Source organism: Sminthopsis crassicaudata, chromosome 3 (genome assembly GCF_048593235.1).
Source record: "Sminthopsis crassicaudata isolate SCR6 chromosome 3, ASM4859323v1, whole genome shotgun sequence".
NCBI lineage: Eukaryota > Metazoa > Chordata > Mammalia > Dasyuromorphia > Dasyuridae > Sminthopsis > Sminthopsis crassicaudata.
In genome coordinates this window covers 336,790,917-336,814,768 of record NC_133619.1, presented here as the reverse complement: position 1 = coordinate 336,814,768, position 23,852 = coordinate 336,790,917, and the positions used below count along the sequence as shown (strand labels likewise).

General features: G+C 35.6%; 2 protein-coding genes across 3 annotated transcripts in view; both read right to left on the bottom strand.

The window, feature by feature from the left end:
* Positions 1 to 23,852, bottom strand: part of LOC141561646 (uncharacterized) — a 612,565-nt gene that overhangs the window by 46,228 nt on the left and 542,485 nt on the right. The gene's annotated exons all lie outside the window — the stretch shown is intronic.
* PAK2 (p21 (RAC1) activated kinase 2) overlaps positions 3,312 to 23,852 on the bottom strand; it is a 116,870-nt gene continuing 96,329 nt past the window's right edge. For both annotated transcript variants that reach the window (XM_074301532.1, XM_074301531.1), the window contains exons 15-17: positions 9,713 to 9,756; positions 6,641 to 6,757; positions 3,312 to 4,030 (exon numbers count right to left, since the gene is read on the bottom strand). In XM_074301532.1, coding sequence (XP_074157633.1) covers positions 3,910 to 4,030; positions 6,641 to 6,757; positions 9,713 to 9,756 — 282 coding nt within the window. In that variant the 3' untranslated portion in view covers positions 3,312 to 3,909. The remainder of the gene's footprint in view (positions 4,031 to 6,640; positions 6,758 to 9,712; positions 9,757 to 23,852) is intronic.

Below are 23,852 nucleotides of genomic sequence, written 5' to 3'. Positions count from 1 at the left end.
TTTTTTTAACTAGTTTTCTTTCTTAAGGAAAATTAAATTCCCTCTAGACTTGTTTGATATTTAAAATTGGAGAAAAGTAAATTTCTCTCAACTCCCATCATACCCTAATAGCTAGTGCTAGAGTTATACAAATTACCCTGGAGATTCATTTAGCAATACTAAAAGGATGGTATAGAGTTGAAAACTTCTGGCCTACATTTCTGTATCTGTACCCATGTCACTATCTTCCTTATAGGTAGAGAAAGAATTCCTTAGAAGGTTTGCAAGATATAGCCTCATTCTTTTAAGGATGTAAGAAGTGAAATAATCAGCTGCAAATGAAATTGGGAGAAAAGATTGAAGACTTAAGGAGAATGGAGGCTGAAATACATTTTGTGAGGATTTTCAAGATATTTATAAAAGATGGAGAGCAGGATTGCCAGTGAGTAGACAAAGCCAACTTGTAACTGAAAAGCATAAATTTGTAATAAGTTAATTCTTTCTCTGAAGGCATTCTGCAACATTAGGAACAATAATGGAACAAGTAGATGGCAAGTATGAGTATTGAAAATTGGCACAAACAGAAATTGAAGGGGAAAAAAGAACACAGAATGCCAAAAAAAAGTCAACACTGGAGTACTGATCATGGAGTCCACCGTGGAGAATAAATCTACAATGTGATTGGAAAGGCATTAACAAATGGAACGAAATAATGGGGTTGATTACTTAAAGGTCCAAGAAAGGGTAGATATGAGCCCAGTGTAAGAAGCAGCACTGCATAATGGATAAAATGCTAGGCTTGGAATAAGGACAAATCAAGTTCAAATCCTGTTACATGATGCTTACTTGCTGTATGAGTAGGCTAGTCCCCAACTGGAGCCTCAGTGTTCTCATCTGTAAAGTGGGGAAAATAACACCATTCACACCCACCAATCAACCCACAGGATTGTATGCATATCAAATGAGATAATGTATATAAAGTGCCTTGTTAATCTTATGCCTATATAAAGATGAATGAATAAGTATATAAATGTTTACTGTGTACCAAACACTGATAAACATCAGTAATTATTTCTTCCATTCTTAATTTTTCTAACTCCAATTCAGGTAAAAGGGGATTTTAAATTTGCTGGTATAATCTATATTTCCAGGACATGCAAGTCAGTATTGTAGGTACAAATAGACACGGCTTGGCTCCACCCTTGTGGGATATTCCCCAGGATTTCCCATTCAAAGAATAACAGGATATCTAGTCAGAAAAAGAAATCAAGAGATCATCCAAGCCCCCCATCCTGTACCACAGAGGAACATTCCTAACCCATTTCAAACAGAGACAGAGACAAAGACAGAGAGACAGAGAAAGAGAGAGACAGAGAGAGAGAGAGAGGCAGAGACTCTTCCAGGAAATATGCCTTAAACAGCATAAACAAAGGCACAGGGGTTTCCATAATGTAATAGAAAATATCAACAAGTCTGTTAATCAGGAAATGGCTGTAATTTCTAGTTTAAATTCTTTTGTTGCCCTATACAAAACTCTGTTTTATCAATAAGTATATTCAGTATCCACTGAGTCTATTGAGACTAGCATCCTAATCCATTCAGGAGGTAAGTCAGGGTCCCAAAAGAAGCTAAGATTAGCTACATCTATTCTTTCCATGGTGATTTTACTTATATATTATGTATTATGTATAAGAGCCTCCAAACTCTTGATAAGATTATAAATTTAGAGCTGAAAGAGACCTTTAAAAATAATTCAGTCCAATCCTCTTGTTTCCTAGTTGAGAAAACTGAGGTGAAGATATGATCAAAGACAAGTGCCTAAGGTCACCCAGATTTTAAGTGGCAGCGTTAGAATTTAAATTCAAATCCCCTGGCTTCAAACCCAGATTTTTTAAGTCCTACCATTAAGTTTTCCCTGACAATCCTAGCTCACGACAGCAAGTTTAATGAGAATATTAGGAATCAGAGGATCTGAATCTGAATTCTCAATATTCCATTTTACTACTATGGATTTAGTGTGGATTTTTATGACCTTTTCTAAACCTCACTTTCCTCAATAGTCATTTTATATATTCATATTCTAAGAAAAAGCACAGAGATAAAATGAAGGCATGAGACTACATGATGTCCTTTCCAACTCAGATCTAAGATCTACAAGAAGTAGTCAAGATGACCTTCTGGCTCTGAATTTGAAATGAGTTCTATGGTCCTCTCCCTAAATTCCTGGACTTCTCATTGAATGTTTAGTTTTGTACATATGTGTCATGTCTCTCTTATTTTTTATGCTTCCTTAAAGAAGGGACCATGGTGTTTATTTATATCAATGGCACTTGTCTCATATTGGTCTTTATGATATTAATCATCTGACTGCCAACTTCTGTGCTATACTTTTGTTGATATCTTGATCTTCTCATTCTCAAGTTAATTTGCTCTTTTTTGGAAGTCTTAAAATAGCTTTTTTTGGAAGTCTTAAAATCTTAAAATAGCTTTTGGGAAGGTAAGAGCCAATCCAGACCTTTCCTGTCAGAACCAATACAATCACAGCATTACGCACTTACTATGTGCTAGCTACTATGTGCTAATCTTCCCAAAAGAGGCTCTTACCATAGCATTCATGGGACCCAGGTCCCTCTCAGGTACCACATCCCATTCAGGATTCACTCATCCCAATTGAATGAGTTCTTTTCCCCAGAACTTATCAATCACAACTTAGAATAAAAGGGACATTTGTCCTTTAAGGACAACTGTCCCACATTCAAGGCCTATAAGCTAGTAAATGTTTAACAACTGGCTTTCCTAACGACCTAGGACATATTTTCAAATTTAACCTGGGGCAGCTAGGTAGCACAGTGGATAGAGCACCAGCCCTGAATTCAGGAGGACTCGAGTTCAAATCTGGTCTCAGACACTTAACACTTCCTAGCTGTGTGACCTTGGGCAAGTCATTTAACCCCAGCCTCAGAAAGAAAAGAAAAAAGAAAAGAAAAAAGAAAATTTAACAATTGGCTCTTGGGACCTAACTGGCACTGTGACCTACAGCCCAGACCCCTCAGAGTCAATATCCCAAACATGTCTGATAAGCCTCTCCACATGCTAACTGCATTCCACAGATTTGAAGAATTGATAGGAGACTGAAACAATAATTATAAGGGTTTATGGAAGATGAGGAGACTCCCTTCTTTGAGAAGCCCAACCACACTGCCATTTTACTTCTGGATTTCATACACCTTTACCAAAGAAAACAAACAGGTCCAGTCAGTATTTTAATAATTTATCCCCACCTTCCACCTCAGTAAGAGCTGCTCTTTTGTAAGGAAAGAAGAAATTCAACATAAGTTTTATGTATTTATTTTATTTTACATGTTGATAACTGTATTTCAACATAATCAATATCTTTTGTAATTCTATTTTATTTTGCGCATTTAAAAACATGATTTGGATGAGGAGAATCCATTGGTTCCATCTATTCTCGAAGGGAACCTCAACCCAGGAAAGGTGAAGACACCTTGCTCTAGGATACTTCATTGTGTGCTTGGTTGCTGCCTGAGAACATTCTCAACTAGCTCAATTGCTTTGGAAATATAAAGCCATCCAGGGTTCCCTTGGTTCTTGTCTCTTCTGCTGATCCATTCACCCCCAAAACTGATAAGCCAAGGAAATGGACACACTTGTCACAATCTAGTAGGATCACAGAAGCACAGATCCAGAGCTGTAAGGGAGTAATCTAGCTAAACTCCCTTTTTTCACAAATAAGGAAACTGGGATCTAGGGGATTCAAGTGATTTGTCCGAAGTCAACCAGGCAGTAGTAAGTGGCAGAGCTAGGATTCATATTCAAGTCCTGTGACTCCAAAACTGCTGCTGCCACTCCATTTTCTGGCTGAATTCTGTTTTCCCCTTCTTGGTGCTTTTCTCCTGTTTCTGAGTACCATTAGGCAGGGAGCCTGGCTTCCCCTTGGGCACACGATACTTGCTCTTTTGATAGTAAAACAGGTTCCTCTGGAAAAACCGGGGAATGTTGCCCTGATATAGTAGGACTGCCACAATCATCCCTGAAGAAAAAAAAAAAAAAAAAAAAGATTTTATGTGTAGTCTAAGAAAGCCTATGAATCCAGCTTGACTTAAAAGCCCTGCAGCCCTGCAATACAGGCTTCCCCAGTCTGGAGTTCCTTCTTCCAGGGTCTCATGGGAGATTTGGGATTCTCAAAGGCTAATTGAGCTAAGAGACCACAAGCCCTTGGTTGTAAAGGGCTGAAACTCAGAATAGGTGCACTCTGGAATCAGACAATTGAGCATTTAAGGCTAATTACCTATTGGACAATAACTATTAGCATATGCTTGGAAAAATGGCCCTTCTCACTATTCTGTAGTGGCTGAATCTTTTAATGGATATAGATAATTCTAGGAGGGATTAGGGGGTGGAGTGAGATAAGCCAGACTCACTCTGGAGGAGGACGAGAAGAGAAGTCAGTAGGTGGAGAGTGTGTAGCAGTTTTGTCCACCCTTTCACTTCTCCCCTTAAAGACCAAGGACTTTTGCTTATCTTGACTCCAGCTGATTCTGAGGCCTCCAGGGAGCTAACCCGGACTTCATACTAGGTTGTGCAGCAAAGCTCAGCAGGTTCCAGCAATAGACTGGATTGCTCATTATTTTAGGATCAGCCTCGTTCACTTTGGAGAGAGTCTCAGTAATTAATTGGTCCCCAGAAGATGAACGTTGGTCAAACAGATCATAAAAGCCATCCACAATGGCATAGAGAGTTTACCATTGCCATGTGCAGTGATAGGGAGGGTACCCACATAAGGTGTTTATCACAGGTCCAGTCTGAAAATACAGAGGTAAATATGGATAAAGAATAACCATTATAAAATTACGTATAAAGAGCTGAAAGGAACCTTAGAGGCTCTCTAATCCAATTGCCCCATTTTATAGATGAGGATCATGGGGCTTAAAGATGATTAAGTGACTTGTTTATAGTCACATAGGTAATTAGCATGATATCAGGCCTTCAGGAGCATCCCAAGGTTTCAGCATATCCTACAAGGCTTTGCTTTCCCATGAATTGGGTTAAAAGTGGGGAATCTACAGGCCTTATACCAGCCTATAGATGGTATAAGGCCCTCTGAAATCATTTGCTAAGGTAACTACAATTGATGATGAGCTAAAAGCTAGATACCATAGCCTTGCACTGTTTGAGGTCTGTTAAGTAAACAATTTTATATGGCCCGTGAATGATGTTATAAATATCCAAATGGCCCTTGGCAGAAAAAAAATTCTCCAGCCCCAAGTACAGTCTATATTTTAAAACTTCAAACTACATATGGCAGTTTGTGGTCATTAAGGTCTATATTTCCCATTTTCCTTTTGTCTATATAGGTTTTGACTATTTCATTGTTTTTTGAGACCCACACCAAAGGGCGGTCAGAGGAAATAAAAAAATAATGTTTGAGCCATTCCATTTTATTCCTTATTCATTTACCAAATAGTTAAATAGGGAAAGGTGGTAAAAATTATTACTTTAAACAAGGTGCTAATCATCCATGTGCCTTCAGCATCCAAAAATAAAACTTATTGAACTTAAATAAATATATATATACATACATACATATATATACACATATTGTTATTATATATACTTATATGTCATATTCATCATATATACTGATATGAACTTTGTGTAGTCATATACAGAGAGATATATACTTATATGTGAATGCATATATTTACATAACTTATAAATTTACATATATAGTCATTGCATATGAGCTTATATATTTACATATTTGTACATACATATATATTTACATAGTTATTGTCTATATATAAACTTACATGTATATTTACATAAATACATGTGTTTGTTTACATGGGATAAATATTGTGGCATGTTTATATATTTACTTTTATCATCATTGTATAAACATGCATAAGAGTTTGTACATATAGATTTATATAAAATCAACATATATACTTATGTATAAACCTATATATAACTTATATGTAGTTAGTGTATACTATTATATGAACTTGTATGTTTCATACGACTATATATTCTTTTATATATTAAGTTATATTTGCACATATATAGTCATGTTAAATATTTGCCCTAAAATTTCTCTTACTATAAGATCATAGAATCATTCTATTATTATGCTGGATTGGAACCAAAGGATTGGAGTTCAAATTCTGCTCCATCACTTACTGAGTGACCTTGGGCAAATGACTTCATCTTTCTGTACCTCAGTTTCCTCATTTGTAATTAATAATAGCAACAATAGTAATAATTAACATTTATATGGCTAAGGCCTATATAACTTACATAGTACTTTAATGAGTTATATAAATATCTCATTGTATTCACAGTGATTTTGGAAATAGATGCTATCATTATTTCTATTGTATTGCTAGGGATACTGAAGCTGAGGAACTTGTCCAGGGCCACACAGTCTGTAAATGTCTAAGGTTGGATTTGAACTCTGGCATTCCTGACTCCAGGTCTAGCACTCTGTTCATTATACCACTTAGAAGCCTCCAATAAAGGGGCTAGATTAGCCGGCTTCTAAAGTTGCTGCTGGTTCTAAACTTGAAATCCTCACACTGTCAACTTTGTCCTAAACAAAAGGTGTGAAATGGACCCTTGAAGCCTCTTAAGGTTTTCTTACCTGTGAGAGGTCCCAAGCAGTAGACCTGCATATAATCCAGTAAAGTATTTCCAGAGCAATGAAAAGTCACAGAGGATGCTAGGGCAGGGTTGAAGAAGGCCGAAGTAAATGGACCAGCTGTGAAAAGAATAATCCGGAGGGATGGGATTCTATTGGTTTTAAGTGACCTCTCTATGGATATCTCAAAGAATCCTCAGACAGAAAGGGACCCTGGAAAAGTCCTCCCCCGCACCTTCCGCTACTTGAAAAATAGCCATTTTAACCAAGTTGTAAAGATCATTTCAGAAAATGCACTCCATTTTGCTTTTGATTCTTCCAGGGATGCTGACATTTAAGTAACAAAAAGATGGTCCCTAATGAACTTTATCCATCTTCCATAGTCCTGGTTGGTAAGTTACCACGACGAGGAGAAACATGACACTTTGTAGAATACTATCCTGCGACACATCAATCAATAGAAAATATTTGGTTTTGAAGTGCCTTGATCTACTAAGCAATTTGAGAAGTCCTATTTCCTTTCTCATTTAATCTCTCTCCCTATTTTCTTCAATACAAGAAACTAGAGAGGAAAATGTTTGACTGCACAATGTTAAAATCAACCAGCCTATCTAAGGACATATATCCAAACCTTCAGTCTAAAAGGAAATTAGATTTCCCATTCTTCAAAGACTATTCAACTTTTGCCTGAAAGTTCTTAGAGAAACAGAGTTATGAACACCAACCCTTCTTTCATACATAAAACTGTCTTAGGCTTTGAGGGGCAGCCTGACAGCTGTACATGACTAAGAGCTAGTGCTAAATTTAAAATCTGGAAATCTGGGTTAAAATGCTATGGCAGACATTTACTAGATGTGGAAGCAAGTCACACTCTCACAGACTCAATTTCGTCATCTGTAAAATGTTTACATTTACATTAGCAATTACAAAAGAATTCTACAGATACTAACAGAACTATCTGCATTATCCTCTCTGGGCTCACACATTAGCAAGAAATCAACCAAAAGATCTGGTCTAGATTTGTTCTCACCCAGGTTGACATTTATTCAGGTTAGGGGTTCCCAAGAGCATGTCCTTTGAATTTTTCAGTGTGGGCTGGTGGACTTAGCCTTATCCTTCCATTTTCTGTCATATTTTATTGTATTATAGATAACCTTAAAGCAAAGAGGCTAATTAACCTAACGTTCTAAGTGAGGAAAGTTGCTTTCCTACTTCATAGAGATAAAATGGTCTTATTAAAAGAACACTGGATATAAAGTCAGAAGGGACCCAGACACCCTGCTTACTAGCATGTGTCCTTGGATAAAGCTTTTTTTTTTTTTTTTTTTTTTTTTTACGCATTTCAGTTTCCTTTCCTGTGAGATGGGGATAATTTTTATATATTACATACTATTTTATAAGATTATTGCAGGAAAGGCACTCTGTATACCATAAAATGCTGTTAAAAACAAAAACAACAACAATCAACTATTCATTTTGTAATAACACTCCCCTTTAACAAACAGCTAGTTGGTAGCACAATCAATAATGTGCTGGACCTCAAGTTACAAAGTCCTGAGTTCAAATGTGACCTTTGGCCAGCTGGGAGACCCTGGGTAAATCATTTAACCTTTGCCTCAGTTGTTTCATCTGTAAAATGGGCATAATAATAGCACCAACTTCCCTGAGTTGTTGCAAGGATCTGGTAAAGCTTTTTTCAAACCTGAAACATATAAATGTTAGCTGTGATAATAATGATGGTGATAATTGATTATTTCACAATAATAGTGGGTTTTTTTTTAATTTAGTGCTTAATTTGTCAGACATTTCTAAGTGCTTGGCAATTATTATCTTATTCAATCTTCACAACCACCCTTGAGGTTGGGAGCAGAGAGGGGGTAGTTGCTCTTATTATCCTTATTCTACAGATGAGGAAACTGAAGCAAACATAAGTTTAGTGTCTAGCGTCAGATGGGTAGTGTCTGAGGCTAGACTCAAGACTTCTTGATTCCAGGCCCAGTGTACTATCCACTGGGCCACTTAAAAAGATAAGAATTGTGAGCTGGCTCTCTTTTGTTCTCTACATCTACATTTCTATCTATATAGATATTATATAGATACACCATCAAGGTCCTAAAAATAGGTTTTTTAACAGATTTAGAAGAGAAACTTAAGGCTACATTAGGATCTACTATCTATAGAAAATCAATTAGAAGTGAGGTGAATTCACTTGCCATATCACAGCATGAGCCAACAGGTTCATAGATGATCATAGCTTTAGAGGTGGAAGAGGACTTTGGATACTGTTTAGTCTGACCTCATTTTACACATGGGGAAACTGAGGCCCACAGAAATAAAGGGACTTGTCCAAAATCATTCAAATCCAGGTGTTTAACCACACTCCCACTGTGCTTCTTACTATTAACAAAGTAGTAAATAATTTTGTAGACTTATTTTTTTTAATCCCTAAACCAGCTAATTACTTTAACTTCCACTGTTTCCCTTATCCCTTAGTGATCCCCACATTCTTCCTATTTGTTCTGACACTATAATATTAGTATCTGATTTCCTTTTCCCTTACTTTCTCATCACAAACACCTGCCCTCCCTCATGTATGGTCTGACTTTTCAATTAAAGTGAATACAAATTTATTTGGTTTGTAGAATTTTATGACATTCCTTGAGGTAACTAAATCATTCTGACATATTTTGAAACTAGGACTGGGAATTATTTCACAAAAGCTAAATGGATGTTAGAACTGGTTCTTAGCCTCCTCTCCCAAATAGTAAAAGTCTGACACTTTCAAAGATTTCCCTGACTTTTTTCAGATTCTCCCCATTCCACCTTACTATAAACACTATAAACTATAAACTCCCTAGCACTAAACCTAAGAAAACAACAAAGCAAATGACAACCAAAAAACAACTGAAATGCCTATTAAGACACACTTTCATTGGATTAGCTGTTTGATCTCTATTAAGTACTGGCTCTTCAAATGAGTGTTTTTTTTCTTTCCAGTAGGATAACCTTGCTTTGAGGGATAATCCTCCTCCCTCTGCCACCCGCCCTGGAATCTCAAAGTGAAAATTCTCTCACCTGTATAAGCCAAGATAGTAACAATGAGAGCCACAGCTGTCACCCTGTAGATAAAAAGACTGTGCTGAAATAGGAGGAGTGTTAAATGGAAGAAGAAAGAACAGGTGGCTTCCACCAAGGTGCCCTGGCTCACTGATGTCCGGAGGGAGGAGCTGCAATCTCTGGCAATCAGATTCTGGATTAGATGGAAATCTGTCAACTCCCAAGACCAATAAAGATTGGTCAAAACGCAGCTGGCCTTCATTCCCACAAAATGAGCCAACAATTTGACAAGTGTGGTCAGCAAGGAGGACTCTACCATCAGGAACTCCTGGATGGACACGGCGGGGTTGGCAGATGCACCATCAAAACACATCCCATGGACCACAAAGAGCAGGAAGAGAAGGGTCAGGATTACATCTGGGCCAAAGCCACCTCCCCAGGGCCCGATCTCCACTAACATCCTAAGTTCTAGGCAACATGCACACAACTGGAAGGCACTTGCCAGCTCCCCAGCAAAGCTGTTATAGATTTTCTGAGGGAGAAACCTTTTGGAAATTCTTCTAGCCCCTTCACATAGGGTAATAATAATAAAGAAGAAGGAAAGAGAGACATTCAAACCAGCCATGCAGAAGCTTCAGAAGTCAGAAGCAAGAGAGTGTCTAGACTGTACTACATAGGAAATCAGGTCAGAAAACCCCGCCTCTTTTTTAACACAGGTGGACATTAAGCTAACGTGGCACAAACTAACATTCAGGTCCTTAGGGTCAAGGAAGCTGGAGGGAAAATTCACATAAGGCAGAAGGTAGGCAAAATATTTTTCCCTTATCTAGAATCCCATCAGCCACTTGATCTTCAAAAACTTCTCTTGCCTTTAATTTACAATGTTCCACCTGTACCTAAAAGGTATAGAAAGGCACAGGTTACCCAGAGAAGTGTTGAGACCATAGAAACTGTCTTTCTCTTGTACTGACCTAGGAAGATCAGAGGTAACTTGTACAAAGTATCACACATTTAAAGTTTAGGATTCATGACAAATAGTCATGGTACTTTCATTCATTTTTTGACTGCTGGCCTAGGACTCATCTGATGCTTCCTGAAATGCTGAGTCTATGTTTTTGACACAAATATTGATGTGAGTGAATACTAGCTTTATGGAAAGGGATATATGAACTCTCATAACTTGGTGTTGGGAGACAAGATAGACTCCTATTAATTCTGTACTAAAAAAACCACAATGAAGCTATATATATTTTTTAAAAGCTGCTTATATTCAGACAGTATAGTCTATAATGCATTTTTTTTCTTATAACCTATTGAGGTCCAAAGTTTAGGTCTTCTCATTCTCACTATAGATAATAAAATTCAGGCTGAGCAACAAGCCCACAATTCTTTTTAAATATGTAAACTAGTTACATTTCTAGACTACTAACTCCTAGATTTCTAACTATTCAAGGTACATTCAATATAAAAATGATTGGTGTCATAGCAAGCAAAAAAAAAAAAAGTCTTTGGGAAAGCAAAAAAAAAAAAAAATCCTTAAATTGTTTTTAATCAATCTGCTTTTATTTTTCTTCTTAGAAATTTATTTTATGTATAACTTATTTCCAAGAATTTGTAATGTATAATTAGGATTTATGTAACATTTTAAGGATTTTAATGTACTTTACATATCTTATCTCACTTCATGACAGTCCTTTGAAGTACATATTATCCCCATTTTTAAAATGATAAAAGCAAGACTAAGCAATATATCCATAGTCCTTTTCCATTTCTAGAGAAATTACCTGAAGAATATCCAAGCTAATCTAACAATGGCATGACTATGCTGCTGTGGGCAGCGGATAGTGCAGTGTCGAGTATCAGGCCTGGAGTTTGGAAGTCTCATCTTTCGAAGTCCAAATTTGGCCTAAGATATTAATCCTATGCAAGTCATTGGACCCTGTTTACCTCAGTTTCCTTAGCTATAAAATAAGCCAGAGAAAGAAATAACAGACACATCCAACATCTCCAAAACTCCAAATGGAAACATGGAGAGTTGGACATGATAGGGACAACTGAACAACATGTGTGCTGAAGCAAAAAGTAGTCTTTGGGAGAGTAGGAAAATCCTTACATTATTTTTAATCAATCTGCTTTTATTTTTCTCCCTAAACGTTTTATTTCATGTAGTTCAAAAAAAAAAAAAAAAAAAACCTGATCTGGAATAATAATGACAATAAGCATTTATATAACATTTTAAGATTTTCAATGAACTTCTCAAGTCATCTGATCTTTCTAACAATCCTGTAAGGTGGATACTATTATTATTATTATTATTTTACTGTTGAGGAAATGACTTGTTCAGGAACATTCAACTAATGCCTGAGTCTGGATTTGAACTCAGGTCTTTCGTATTATTTACACAATACTTACTATATGTCAAGCACTCTGTTGTGAAAATGAGTAATTGCAAAGTTTAGCAATCTTGGAAGATTCCAATTATCCCCATTTTCAAGATAAAGAAACTGAATAGAGGTGACACGACTTGCCCAGAGCCACGTAACCAGTATATTTGAAGCTGATTTTTCTGTAAGTCTGTTAACAAGGGCATAGTTTGCCCCCCCCCCCCACCAACTGACCCCAAATCCTCCATGAAGGACCCAGCCAACATGCTGAAGGCCTTTTTCTGGATCTCTTGATAGTACACAGATATCAGTGGATTACACAAGATACTGCCCAAACTATGTAAATTATCCCCATTTTCACCAAGACCTGGGCCAGTTTAGTTTTCTAATCACACACCTCTTTGATGATATCTTTTATGCTATCTCATCTTCCTTGACTCCGTGTCTATTCACACTCATGCCTATTCACACATATCACAAGCATCTGTCTTTTGGGTAAAATGTGGCTTGCCTCCTTTAGAGGTTATGGTATTCTGACTTGTAGAAATACATGGTTATCATCAAAGAAATACTTGGCTTTAAAAGAGAAGTCCTTATTATAGATAGGGAATATTGAAAATACTGCACTACTTTTCATGTTAAATCTGATTATTAGGTAGCTATCCATTGATTAGAGAATGGCAAAACAAATTGTGGTGCATGAATATCATCAATATGAAATACAGGAAGATTAAAAGGAAGACTATAGGAAGCCTTTCCCAATTGCTCTTAATCTAGGGCATTCTATCTGTTGATGATTATTTGTCACATATGTTGCTTATTTGTATGTGGTATTTGCATGTTGTCTTATTACTGTTAGCTCCATAAGGGCAGGGGCTATCTTTTGCCTTTTTTTTGTATCCCAAGTCTGGCACATAATAGGAGCTTCATAAAAGTTTACTGACTGATGGCAAATGAAGTAAATAGAATCATGAAAACAAGATGCAAATTATAAAAATTGAAATGGAAAAAGACAAAAATCAAAAGTGAACTCTGTGTAATTATAATGATGAAGGCTGATCCTGGCGAAGAACTGAGAATAGGCACCTTTTCTTTTTCACACTGAAGGGATAAAGGGCCATGGATATGTAATATGGCAGTTCCTAGTCAGACATAATTTTTTTAGCTTTGCTAATCTCATTTCCCTTTTCAAAAAAAATTTTGTTACAAGGAATGACAGAGTAGATAGAGGAAGGGAAAGAATATATTCAATAATTATTGCAATACAAAATTAAGAGTGATCCAAATAAGAAAATGAAATTCAACTTTAAAAATTTAAAGCACTACGCAAAGGCATTTTAAAAATTTTCCTTCTAATCAATTCTGGGCCCAGGTTGTTGTTAATTGGCAGTATTTCTCTAAAATGTACATACTGATCAATCATGCTCTTTGCATTGTCATTCCTGCTACAAATCAGTTTATACCACAGAAATTTTTCATCCAATTTTTTTTTCCATGTGGAAACTGGAACATCCTGAAGGCTGAACATGCAACCGACACAATATCATCAAAAAACAGGAACATTTGGACGACTGGAGAACTTTGCTTTTCTGTTTGGATTCCACAATTCTCCTTCAAAACAGTGAAGTACCTTTGGAGAGAGTTTGAGGTCTTGATTGATAGGAATAATTATAATGTTGAACAATGTCTCCTCTGCTGTTAGATCTTTCAAGATTTTGACATATGCAAAGGAGATATTATATAGGAAGCAAACTTTAAATGCAACACAACAGTTCCAGAATCAAATACTTTTTTGATAGTAACAAAAACCCCCATAAAACAGTAGGATCTTGTATTCTCTGGTCCTTTCAATCAAATTGCAGAATCTTATTTATGAAAACTTCCCTCTTCCTTTATCATCCTTGAACTGAGAATGCCTCATATGTCCAGGGATTACTATCATTAAAATGAGAGAAGAGACATATGGATTGATATTACCTTGATTTTTTTTTCCAGTAAAAAGGTTCATGATTTTTCCCCCCAAAAAAACTTAGTGTCCTCTTCTCTTTCAAGTCTATTGAGAACCAGGACTTAACACATTTGAAATTGTGTTGCTTCCTTGCCTTTATTTTCTTTAGTATAATTTCTTCTTCTTCCTAAAGCATAACAGGATTATGGTATTAATGGCTAAATATGTATATTAGAAAGAACATGGCAAGATGAAATGATGAAGTTGGAATAAGTGCACTTAGGTTATACTGTAACACATTTAATATGTATGGGATTGCCTGTTATCTAGGGGAGGGAGTAAAGGGAGGGAAGGGAAAATTTGGAAAAATGAATACAAGGGATAATGTTATAAAAAAATTACTCATGCATATGTACTGTCAAAAAAAATTTGTAATTATAAAATTAATTTTAAAAAAAGGAGTTGGAATAAGGAAAACTTTAATTCAGATTACATACTCAGTGTCCACTTTAAAGGTTATTTAGAGGTTTAAATGAAATAGTTTGTGTAAACTTTTAGCCAGTATACAAATGCTAGTTATTTTTGTTATCCGGTATATAAATGATAGTTATTTTTATCATCATCATTATGTTATAAAGATCTTTATAGATCACCTCATTTTTGCTTTATCTATTATTCTTCTCCCAGTTTTGTCCTTAAATATCTCCAGAACAATCTAGCCTAATTATCTCTTGACAAATTTTGGATGAACTTTTTTTCTTTATTGATATTCATTTTTTATGAGGCAATATGCCTCAATCTTCTACAATCTGCCTCCATAAGTTTCTGCAAAAGTTTATATTCTAAACTTTTTATTGCCTTTTGGACCAAATTTAAGCTGGAATGATAGGTTGGGACAAGGAAGGTATTACCCTTAACTGCCCTATCTCTTTGCTTGTCAAGATCGGGTATTAGTTGATGATATCCAGGTTTTCTTGATCTCATTGTGACTATTGATTTATATTGGGTAAACATCACTATTAAACATTTTAAACTTAAATTCTCATAAATATGTTAAACTCAATATGTTCAAAATAGAATTAACCCCTCTAAGAATTTTGAATCTATTACTATCAAAAGTACCACCATTCATCCAGTCATCAAGGTTCACAACTTCTGTCATTTTCAACATCCATCTCACTCTTACTAACTCCTCACATACAACAAATGGCTAAATCTTATAGTTTCCATCTCCACAACATCTCTCCTTTATGTTTCCTTTTTGCCAATAATCTCCCAGTTATTCTTACTGGCTAATTTCTTTCTATTCCAATCTGTCTTCCATATATACCTGCCAAAGTGATATTCCTTAAGTATGAATTTGACCATGTCACCCCACTAACCAATAAATTTCTGTCTTCCTCTTACCTATAGGATCAACTATAAACATCTTTTTTGGCACTAAAAGGTCTTTAAAATTTGACCCTTATTTTTCTAGTCTTTGTACACATAATAAAACTTATTTTGCATTCATTTGCACTGTCCATCATGCTATATGGCAGATAGATTATCTCCTATCTCCATGCCCTTTGCAATGCATGTCAATCAACAGGCATTTTATTTAGCAACTACTATGGCCAGATTATGTTAAGGACAAATATAAAGAATTAAACAAGCACTCTTATCAATGAGCTTATATTCTAATGGAGGTGACAAGTTATACACACACTCACTTCAGAAAAACTCAGTTTAGCTGGATTGCAGTATTGGGGTTACCATAATGCACTAGGATACACTAGCATGATAGATTGGGACAAGGAATATGAAGGATTTTAAAAAGTTTAAATTTGGTCCAAGCAATAGGAAGCCACTGGGATCAAATAGGGAAGTAATACAATCACACATATGATTAAGGAAAATCACGTTGGCAACCATTGCAGTAGGAAGAGATACAAGGCAACAAGACCAATTAGGAGGCCATTGTGGACATAAGTGAAAGGTGACAAGGTCCTGATCTAAGGTGGTGGCTCTCTTAAGTTGAGAAAAAGAGGTAGAATGTAGAATAAATAGCAAGATTTGGCAAGGCGTTGGCTGTGTGGGATGAGAAAGGGTAAGGAGTTAAGGATAATATGAAGGCTACAAACCTAGGAGATTGGAAGAATGGTTGTGCCTTTGACCAAAAGAGAGTACTGTTTTCTAGCCATGCTTTGTTCAGATTACTCTCATAAAGCTGATTTTTAAAAACCAAATGTTGAATTTTCTGCATTATATTTCATTAGAGGTGGCCTAATGTTCCAAACTGCCAAAATCCTAACTATTATCATACCTGATTATCCAACTTTTCCAGTTTTATTTTATCTTCAAATTTGATGGTAATGTCACCCACACCTTCATCCAAGTCTTTGATGAAAACGTTAAATGGTGCAAGGCCAAAGAGAATCTCTGGGGCTCCCCACTAGAGACCATCCTACAAAATACAAGCATTTTCCTTGGCTAAAGTCAGCCAGAAAGAACAACATATGAGACTCAAAATTAAAGCTACTAATGACAAAGGAATCCTTACTTGTAAGTCATTTAAATAAACCATTTCCCCTATTCTGGAACAAGGGTTTCAAACTAGTTATTAGACTACTTCAAGTTGCCCATGTTAGGCAAATTTCGAATACATAGCTAAAAAAACTCTCTAAAAAACTATTTAACTCCAGGAGCAATACTAGTATACAGGGATGGTGAGCCAACTAGTATTGCTCCTGGAGTTAAATGTTCCAAGTTCAAATATGGTCTCACACATTTACTGGCAAATCACTTAATCTCTATTTGCCCCAGTTTCCCTATCTGTAAAATGGGGATAATAGCACCTACCTCCCAGTCATGAGAAAATGATGTAGTATTTGTAAAGTGCTTGGCAAATGGTTAAGCACCATTATATGTGTTATTTATTTTTACTATTATATCAATTTGGCTTTTCTCTCTGTGTTTCCTTTTTTCACCCACCCCATAGCAAAAAGGTTGTATCTAAGTAATCTACTCTAATACATTAGCTCTAATGTCATTTTTACTATCCTTGAATGGCCAACTATCTTGTTTTTTGTTAACTTTCAATAATCCATGCTAAGAGATTGAGCAAATACATAGGATCCTAAACAAGTACACCAAGATTTTTCAACACATTTTATGTAACCAATCACAATGTTGAAATTTCAAATTATATGGGAGAAAAAAGTTAGGTGCCCTGATTTAAACAATTTATTTCTACTTTCTTCCCCATTGAACTTACTGGAGTTGCAAACAAGAAGCAAAACAATTAGCTTTTGAGGGTTTCTGTGCACTTCTTTGACTCTGTACTTCCATTTGGTCACAATGAAATGGAACTATGGTAAAGGGAAAGACAACTAAATATTTCCCACATGAATACAAGCCCCTCTTGTACTGCAAAGTATTGGCAGTACTATGTGTGATTCATTAAAACTTTTAGAAGTATCAACACATTGACCAAGAAAAAGGATTGTCAATGATGCATTATAAAAATACAAACTGAGGCATTCCCAAAGCACCATAAAGCCATAAAATTCAATTTGCAGAGGTGCTCAAATGGTTTTATATGTAAGGTGGAATAAAGTCAAAGAAAACCCAGTAAAATGACCTTTTCATCCTAAAGCAGAATTCCATTTAACACAAAAGAAGGGACACTTATTTTCTAGTGCTAGATTTAGAATCATAAAACCTGGAATCAAAACTCTTGGCGTGCCATCTCGGGGAGGGGGTAGAAGGAAGGAGGGGGAAAATTGGAACAAAAGGTTTTGCAACTGCCAATGCTGAAAAATTACTCATGCATAGATCTTGTAAATAAATATTAAAAAAACAAAACAAAAAAACCTCTTGGTGTGATCTTGGGACTTTTCACTTCTGTAGACCTCAGTTTACTCACCTACATTTATGAAGTGAGGTCTATGTATTTAAGTTAAATCTAGGATTTTTAAATCTACAATTTTTCCTTACAGGTCAAATCTAATCTACTTTATTTTAGAAAAAAGATTGAAGCCCAGGGTGGCAGAGGTAGTAACTGGCAAAACTTGGATTCAAACCCAAGATCTTTCCATTATAGTCATGTTTCTTCTCCGCAGGATAAGAATAGGGAACAATTGCTGGCAAGTCCAGGCTATAAACCAAATGCCTTTGAAATAGCATTCTTCCTAAGTAGTGCCAATAGCTATCATCTTCGGAAGCAACTCTTTATGAAGATGCAACCTAGCAAGTGATCCAGGTGCTGTAGCCACAGCTACTGAAGCCTCAGAAGAAAGTTACTGCCAACAAAGTCCTTGGCACTGTGTCAAGTGGTTCAACATCAGTAACAGGTATTAGCTTATCAAAAGAAATTCTATTAAATGAGGCATTTGTATATGCTTTGCTGCTGCCTTCTAAGATCCACAGGACTTCTCTTTGATTTGCTAAGAAAATCTTCCCTATGCAGTATCGCCCCCATTAGAATGTGAATTTTTTGGGAGGTAATGCACAATGCTTTGCACAAAATAACTTCTTAAAAATGGTTCCCCCTTCAAACATGCTTTCTCCCAACTTTCCTTCAAACCAAGTTTCTTCTAAATAATTTTACTTTTATTTTTAGTTATCACTGCACTCACTACATGAAACTGACTCAATAGCAGGACATTGTTATTCCATTTCTGATACTCTAATCAAAAGGAGCCCATGCTCCAGAGAAACATCATGTAAGGAAAACTTATTAAGGTTTTACAATATGCCTCACCAAAGTACAAGATGTATTCAGTTCCTGAATATTATAGTTAGCATTTTCTATAATTTTTTCCCCTTTGGGTCATCCCAACTCCAAATTTTTTATCATCCCTTATCAATTCTCCTTATTTTCCCTCCCATAATGCAGTTTCCCTTAAGCTATTAAAACTATAAAACATACTACTCATAAAAGTGTGAAGATTATCTGTATGGCACAATTAAGTACAAAAAAAAGCTCAAAATTCTCATTTTTCAAATTAATATCTCATGGAGATTGAATTTAAAATGCAAATACAACATTGGCAGAATTCCAGTTGGTACTACCAACTATCTTCATATAGGCAATAATTGAAAAATAGCTTGATATGAAACTTTCCTGTCAGGAATAAGGTGTCTCTACTTGTGACCTATGAAGAAGTTTGAAAATTGAGTTGAAAAAATGAGTGGGGTGAAGCAAGTCTCCCTAAGGATGCATAAAAATGTCTTTATTCTATAGTCCATGAGAAGCCACAAAGAATTGATTCCATGTATGCTTTTCATAAATGGAGTCAAGGAGATGTATGTATCTCCTATCTGTGAGAACTTATGACTTCTTTCTCATGCAATTTATCTTAATATTACTTTTAAATCCTTTGAATACCTTTATTTTAAAAAAAAATCCTATAATCTTGAAAGCAGATTGTTACTGTCACTACTTATAAGAAAAAAAGGACTATCCTGAGAAACACTGAACAACCTTAAATCATTTTTTGCAGTGAGTGAATTGAGACTGAGTTTCTGTGCTGTCACATGAATTTTTTGGTTTCCCGGTAGATATGTTATGTTTACACTATACTGTAAGTCTATTGTGTACAATAGTATTATGTCTTTTAAAAAACGTACATACCTTAAAAACTTTATTGCAAAAAAATAAAAAATTATGCTGACCATCATCCGAGTCTTCAGCAAGGTATAATCTTTTAGCTGGTAGAAAGTCCTGCCCCAATGATGGTGTCTGTTGATTAAGCAGGGTGGTAATCCTGAGGATTGGGGTGGCTGGGGCAACTTTTTAAAATCAAATGACAAAATATGCCCCATCAGCTGACTCTTCCTTTTACTTGAATGCTTAGAAGTCATTGTGGGGTTAATTTCTAATTTCAATATTGCTGTGTCTCAAGGAATAGGGAAGTGACCCAGGGAAAGGGCAAGAGGTCAGTGTTTGATGGAACACTCGAGTACACATATTTGCCAATTAAGTTTGCCATCTTATATGGGCAAAGTTCATGGCACCAAAACATAACACTCTTTGGAAAAAGGACTAGAAGTACACATATAAGGGAAAGCTATCTCCAACTGTTCCCTCCTCCAAGTCCCTCTTTTTCAGCTTTCTTCCTAGAAAACAAGGAATTTTCTTCTTGGATGAAACAAGGGGCCATTTCTCTCAAGCTAAAATATTTTACTCCAAGTGAAGATGCTCATTTACTCTGTATGGTCCAATATATTCCAATTTGTTTAACTTCTCCAATTTCTTTGCTGTTTCCTAAGATAAATAGGTTTTTCAGTATTGTGGTTTTTTGGCATAAATAGCATTTGGTGTAAAGAGATCTAAGTGTTTTGATGTAAGCATTCTTTTCTCTTTTAGTTAACTGAAGAAAACAGAACAAAAACATTTCCTCTACAATAGCAATATTTGGGGAGGTAGATACATTTTAGTCTGAGATTCCTCTCTTTGAGAACAGAAATTTAGACAGGAATCAAAGAAACAAGAGTCTAAAGATCTATTTATGTGTACCACATTCAGACAGATCATGTGAACATATACCTAACCTACATGCACAATACATATTCATTGTATGTATATAGCATCAGAACCTCACTCAACTGAAACAAGAATTGAACACAGAATATACTGAAGATGTGAGAGAAATTGGAACACTGCTGGTGTTGTTTAACTGATCCAACCATTCTGCAGAACAATTTGGAACCATGCCCAACAAGGGATATAAAGCTGGGCATACCCTTTGATCTAATACCACTGTACTACTAGGTTAGTATCCTAAAATGATTTTTTAAAAGGGGGAAATGTATAAAATGTCATCAACTTTGATAACTTAGCTCTTGACAGCACTACAATGATCTATGACAATTTCAAAATACTCATGATGGAAAATAGTATTCACATCTGGAGAAAGAACTATGGAGTCTGAATGCAAATTGAAGTATGCTACTTTCACTTTTTGTTTGTTCTTTCTTGTAATTGTTTCCATTTGTGCTGATTCTTCTTTCACAACATAATTAATGTATTAATGTTTAATATTATTGTACGTGTATACCTATCTATATCAGATTGCTATCTAGAGGAGGAGAAAAAGAAGGGAGAAAAAAAATTGGAGTTCTGAATCTTGTAAATGTTGAAAATTATCTTTACATGTAACTGGAAAAAATAAAATACTATTAAGTGGGGGAAAGAAAAAAAAAACAAGCAAGACAAGTAAGCAGGGGGAAGAGGAGCGGAGTTCAGAGGAAGCATAACTGAGGAGTGGGTTGGTGTCAACCAACAAACATCCTGACCTACATGAAGGAAGTTGGAAGATTAAAATTGGCTGGGGGGAGGGAAGAAGATAAATTTAATAGTGTCCCCCCCCCAAAAAAAATGGGGGAGGACATTGCAACATTGCTGAAATATTACAACAGTAAAGAAGGAAGCACCAAAAAGCAGAGCAGTTTTGAAGCATGAAGAATTATGACATAAAAAAGTATGATTTTAAATCAGTTGACATGATATGGAAATTTATGGTTTCATATGCAATCCTTTGGCTATATACATGGGAACACTTTTTAGGAGGAGTTAGATTCAGAATATATTTTATTATAAATCATATATCATTTAAAAATGAGAATATATGCTTTGAGAATTTCAAAGTGCAACATAAATGATAGCTACCTATTTCTACACCTTTATTATATAGACATAGGTGGTACAGCTCAGGTGGTGTGGAGTCCAATTGGAAACTACCGCACCTACACTACAAAATATAAAGACTTTGATTAGGGCACCAAGAAAGTATGAATCAGTTATCTGAGAACTAGACTAGCTAAGGTGTGGAAACATTAGCAGCCAGATCACTCTCTTACATATACACCTGAAAAGCACACCACTCCTATCACACACATGTGCATGAGCATATGCACACACGCACACTCTTTATTTGCCCAAAACAAATTAACTCTATTTTAAAAGTTTGCCATCTGGGCCAATAACATATTGATCTTTTCAAGTACTGAAATATTTTATCATCATTCATATATTTTCAGAAGTTACATAAAATCATAATTGAACCCCTTAATGTATTGTATAGCAAAATCATTACTCAACCTCAATAATCAAATGAGATCTCACAAGGATATATAAGTTTAGTAACGTTACCAAACCAATTTTTTTTTCCTCCTCAGAAAAAAAGGTACAATGTCTAGGCTCTAGAAACATATCCATACTTAAATCATTGTGAGGGGAGGAAACCACCACAATCTAAATGGTATGAAATATGCTTTTCCAAATGCTATTTAGTAGAATGTTCAAACATATCAATAAATGAACAATATCCTACAGATATTAACTTTTTTTTGTTGTTGGATTCCAATGAGTACCATCAGAAGGAGGAAGGCACAAATGGTTTTCCTATTCCTGCTTTACTAATCAAAATTAATACAAAAGGAAGTCTTATTCAACATCCATAAAAAAACCCAAACTTTCTGAATGGCTTTGATGAATATGCCTTGAAAATTAGAATAAAAGCCATGAATGACATTGTAGGCATGCTATCTAGTCTTGTGGCATGAATTCATACTATTATTAAACTTGTTTTTTTTAAAGCATGTTCAACATGCTATTTATCGTGTATAATTTTTAGAAAGAGGAATGAGTAATGCTCTCCATGCCAGTAAGAATCATTTAAGCAACTTATAGCATCTAAGAATTATATTATTAGTACTTTGTCTCTCATCCAATCTATTCTCTCCCAAGGTGCCAAGCTAATATTACTAATATAAAAATCTTAGGGTACTTCCCTATTAAAAATTCATTAATTCCATTACAGGAATAAAACAAGATGCCCGGCTTAGGTCTTATGCCTGCCACTATTTGGCTCTTACCTACTTTTTCAGTTCTATTTATATTCTACCCCTTCTAGCACTTTTTGGGGTCACACTGGTCATGTGCAGTTTCTGTGCCTTTAAATAATTTAGATGAAGTAAACTGCTGAACAGGGCAACTAGGTGGTACAGTGGATAGAATTGTTAGATTCCTCTTCAAACAGTTCAAATCTGGCATCAGACAGTAGGTATATAATAAACCTGGATTTAACTCCATGTGCTGACTTTGGAATGAACTAACCTGTAATCCTAGCTCTCATTTGCCATTGTGTGAACTTAAGTAAATCATTCCCTCTTTCAGCTTCAGTTTCTCACCTGTAACATGCCTCAATTGACTTTCAATCTCTCTTCCAACTCTAAATAAAGGCTGCTGACTTTTAATTCTCCTTTAACATTCTACATGCCTTGCAGGCAAAAATGGACACACTCTTACCTTTGCAGCACTGGGGCCTAGGCAGTTGGTATCTATTTTTGCTAAATGGGAAACCGTGCTTTTGGGGGGGAGGGGCGGCAGAAACTGGCTATTAAAAAAACCAACACTCCAACAAGAAACAAGCCCAGCATAGAATACACATCAATCCTAAAATATGGTAAGCTCTGCAGGGCACATGCCAGTCATTTAATATACTCTCAAAAAATAACCCAAAAACATAGATTGTATCTACCTACATCTTACTAGAATGTGCATTCCCAATGCTCAAACTTGATTCTTCATGACAATTATACTAAACATTTTCATCCATCAATAGTAACTACAAGATGAATGAAATAAAAAAGCTATAGAGCCTACAATAAACTTTGAATAAATGGCAATGATCTTTGAAAATGTAGTTCAAAACATTTTTTCAAGTCATTTAAAGTGCCCCAAAGGTGATGAATTCTATGTTCTACATTCAAGTCAAACTTGCTCAGCAATTTTGCTGTCCAATTATTCAGGATCCCATTTAAGGTTTTCTTGGAAAAG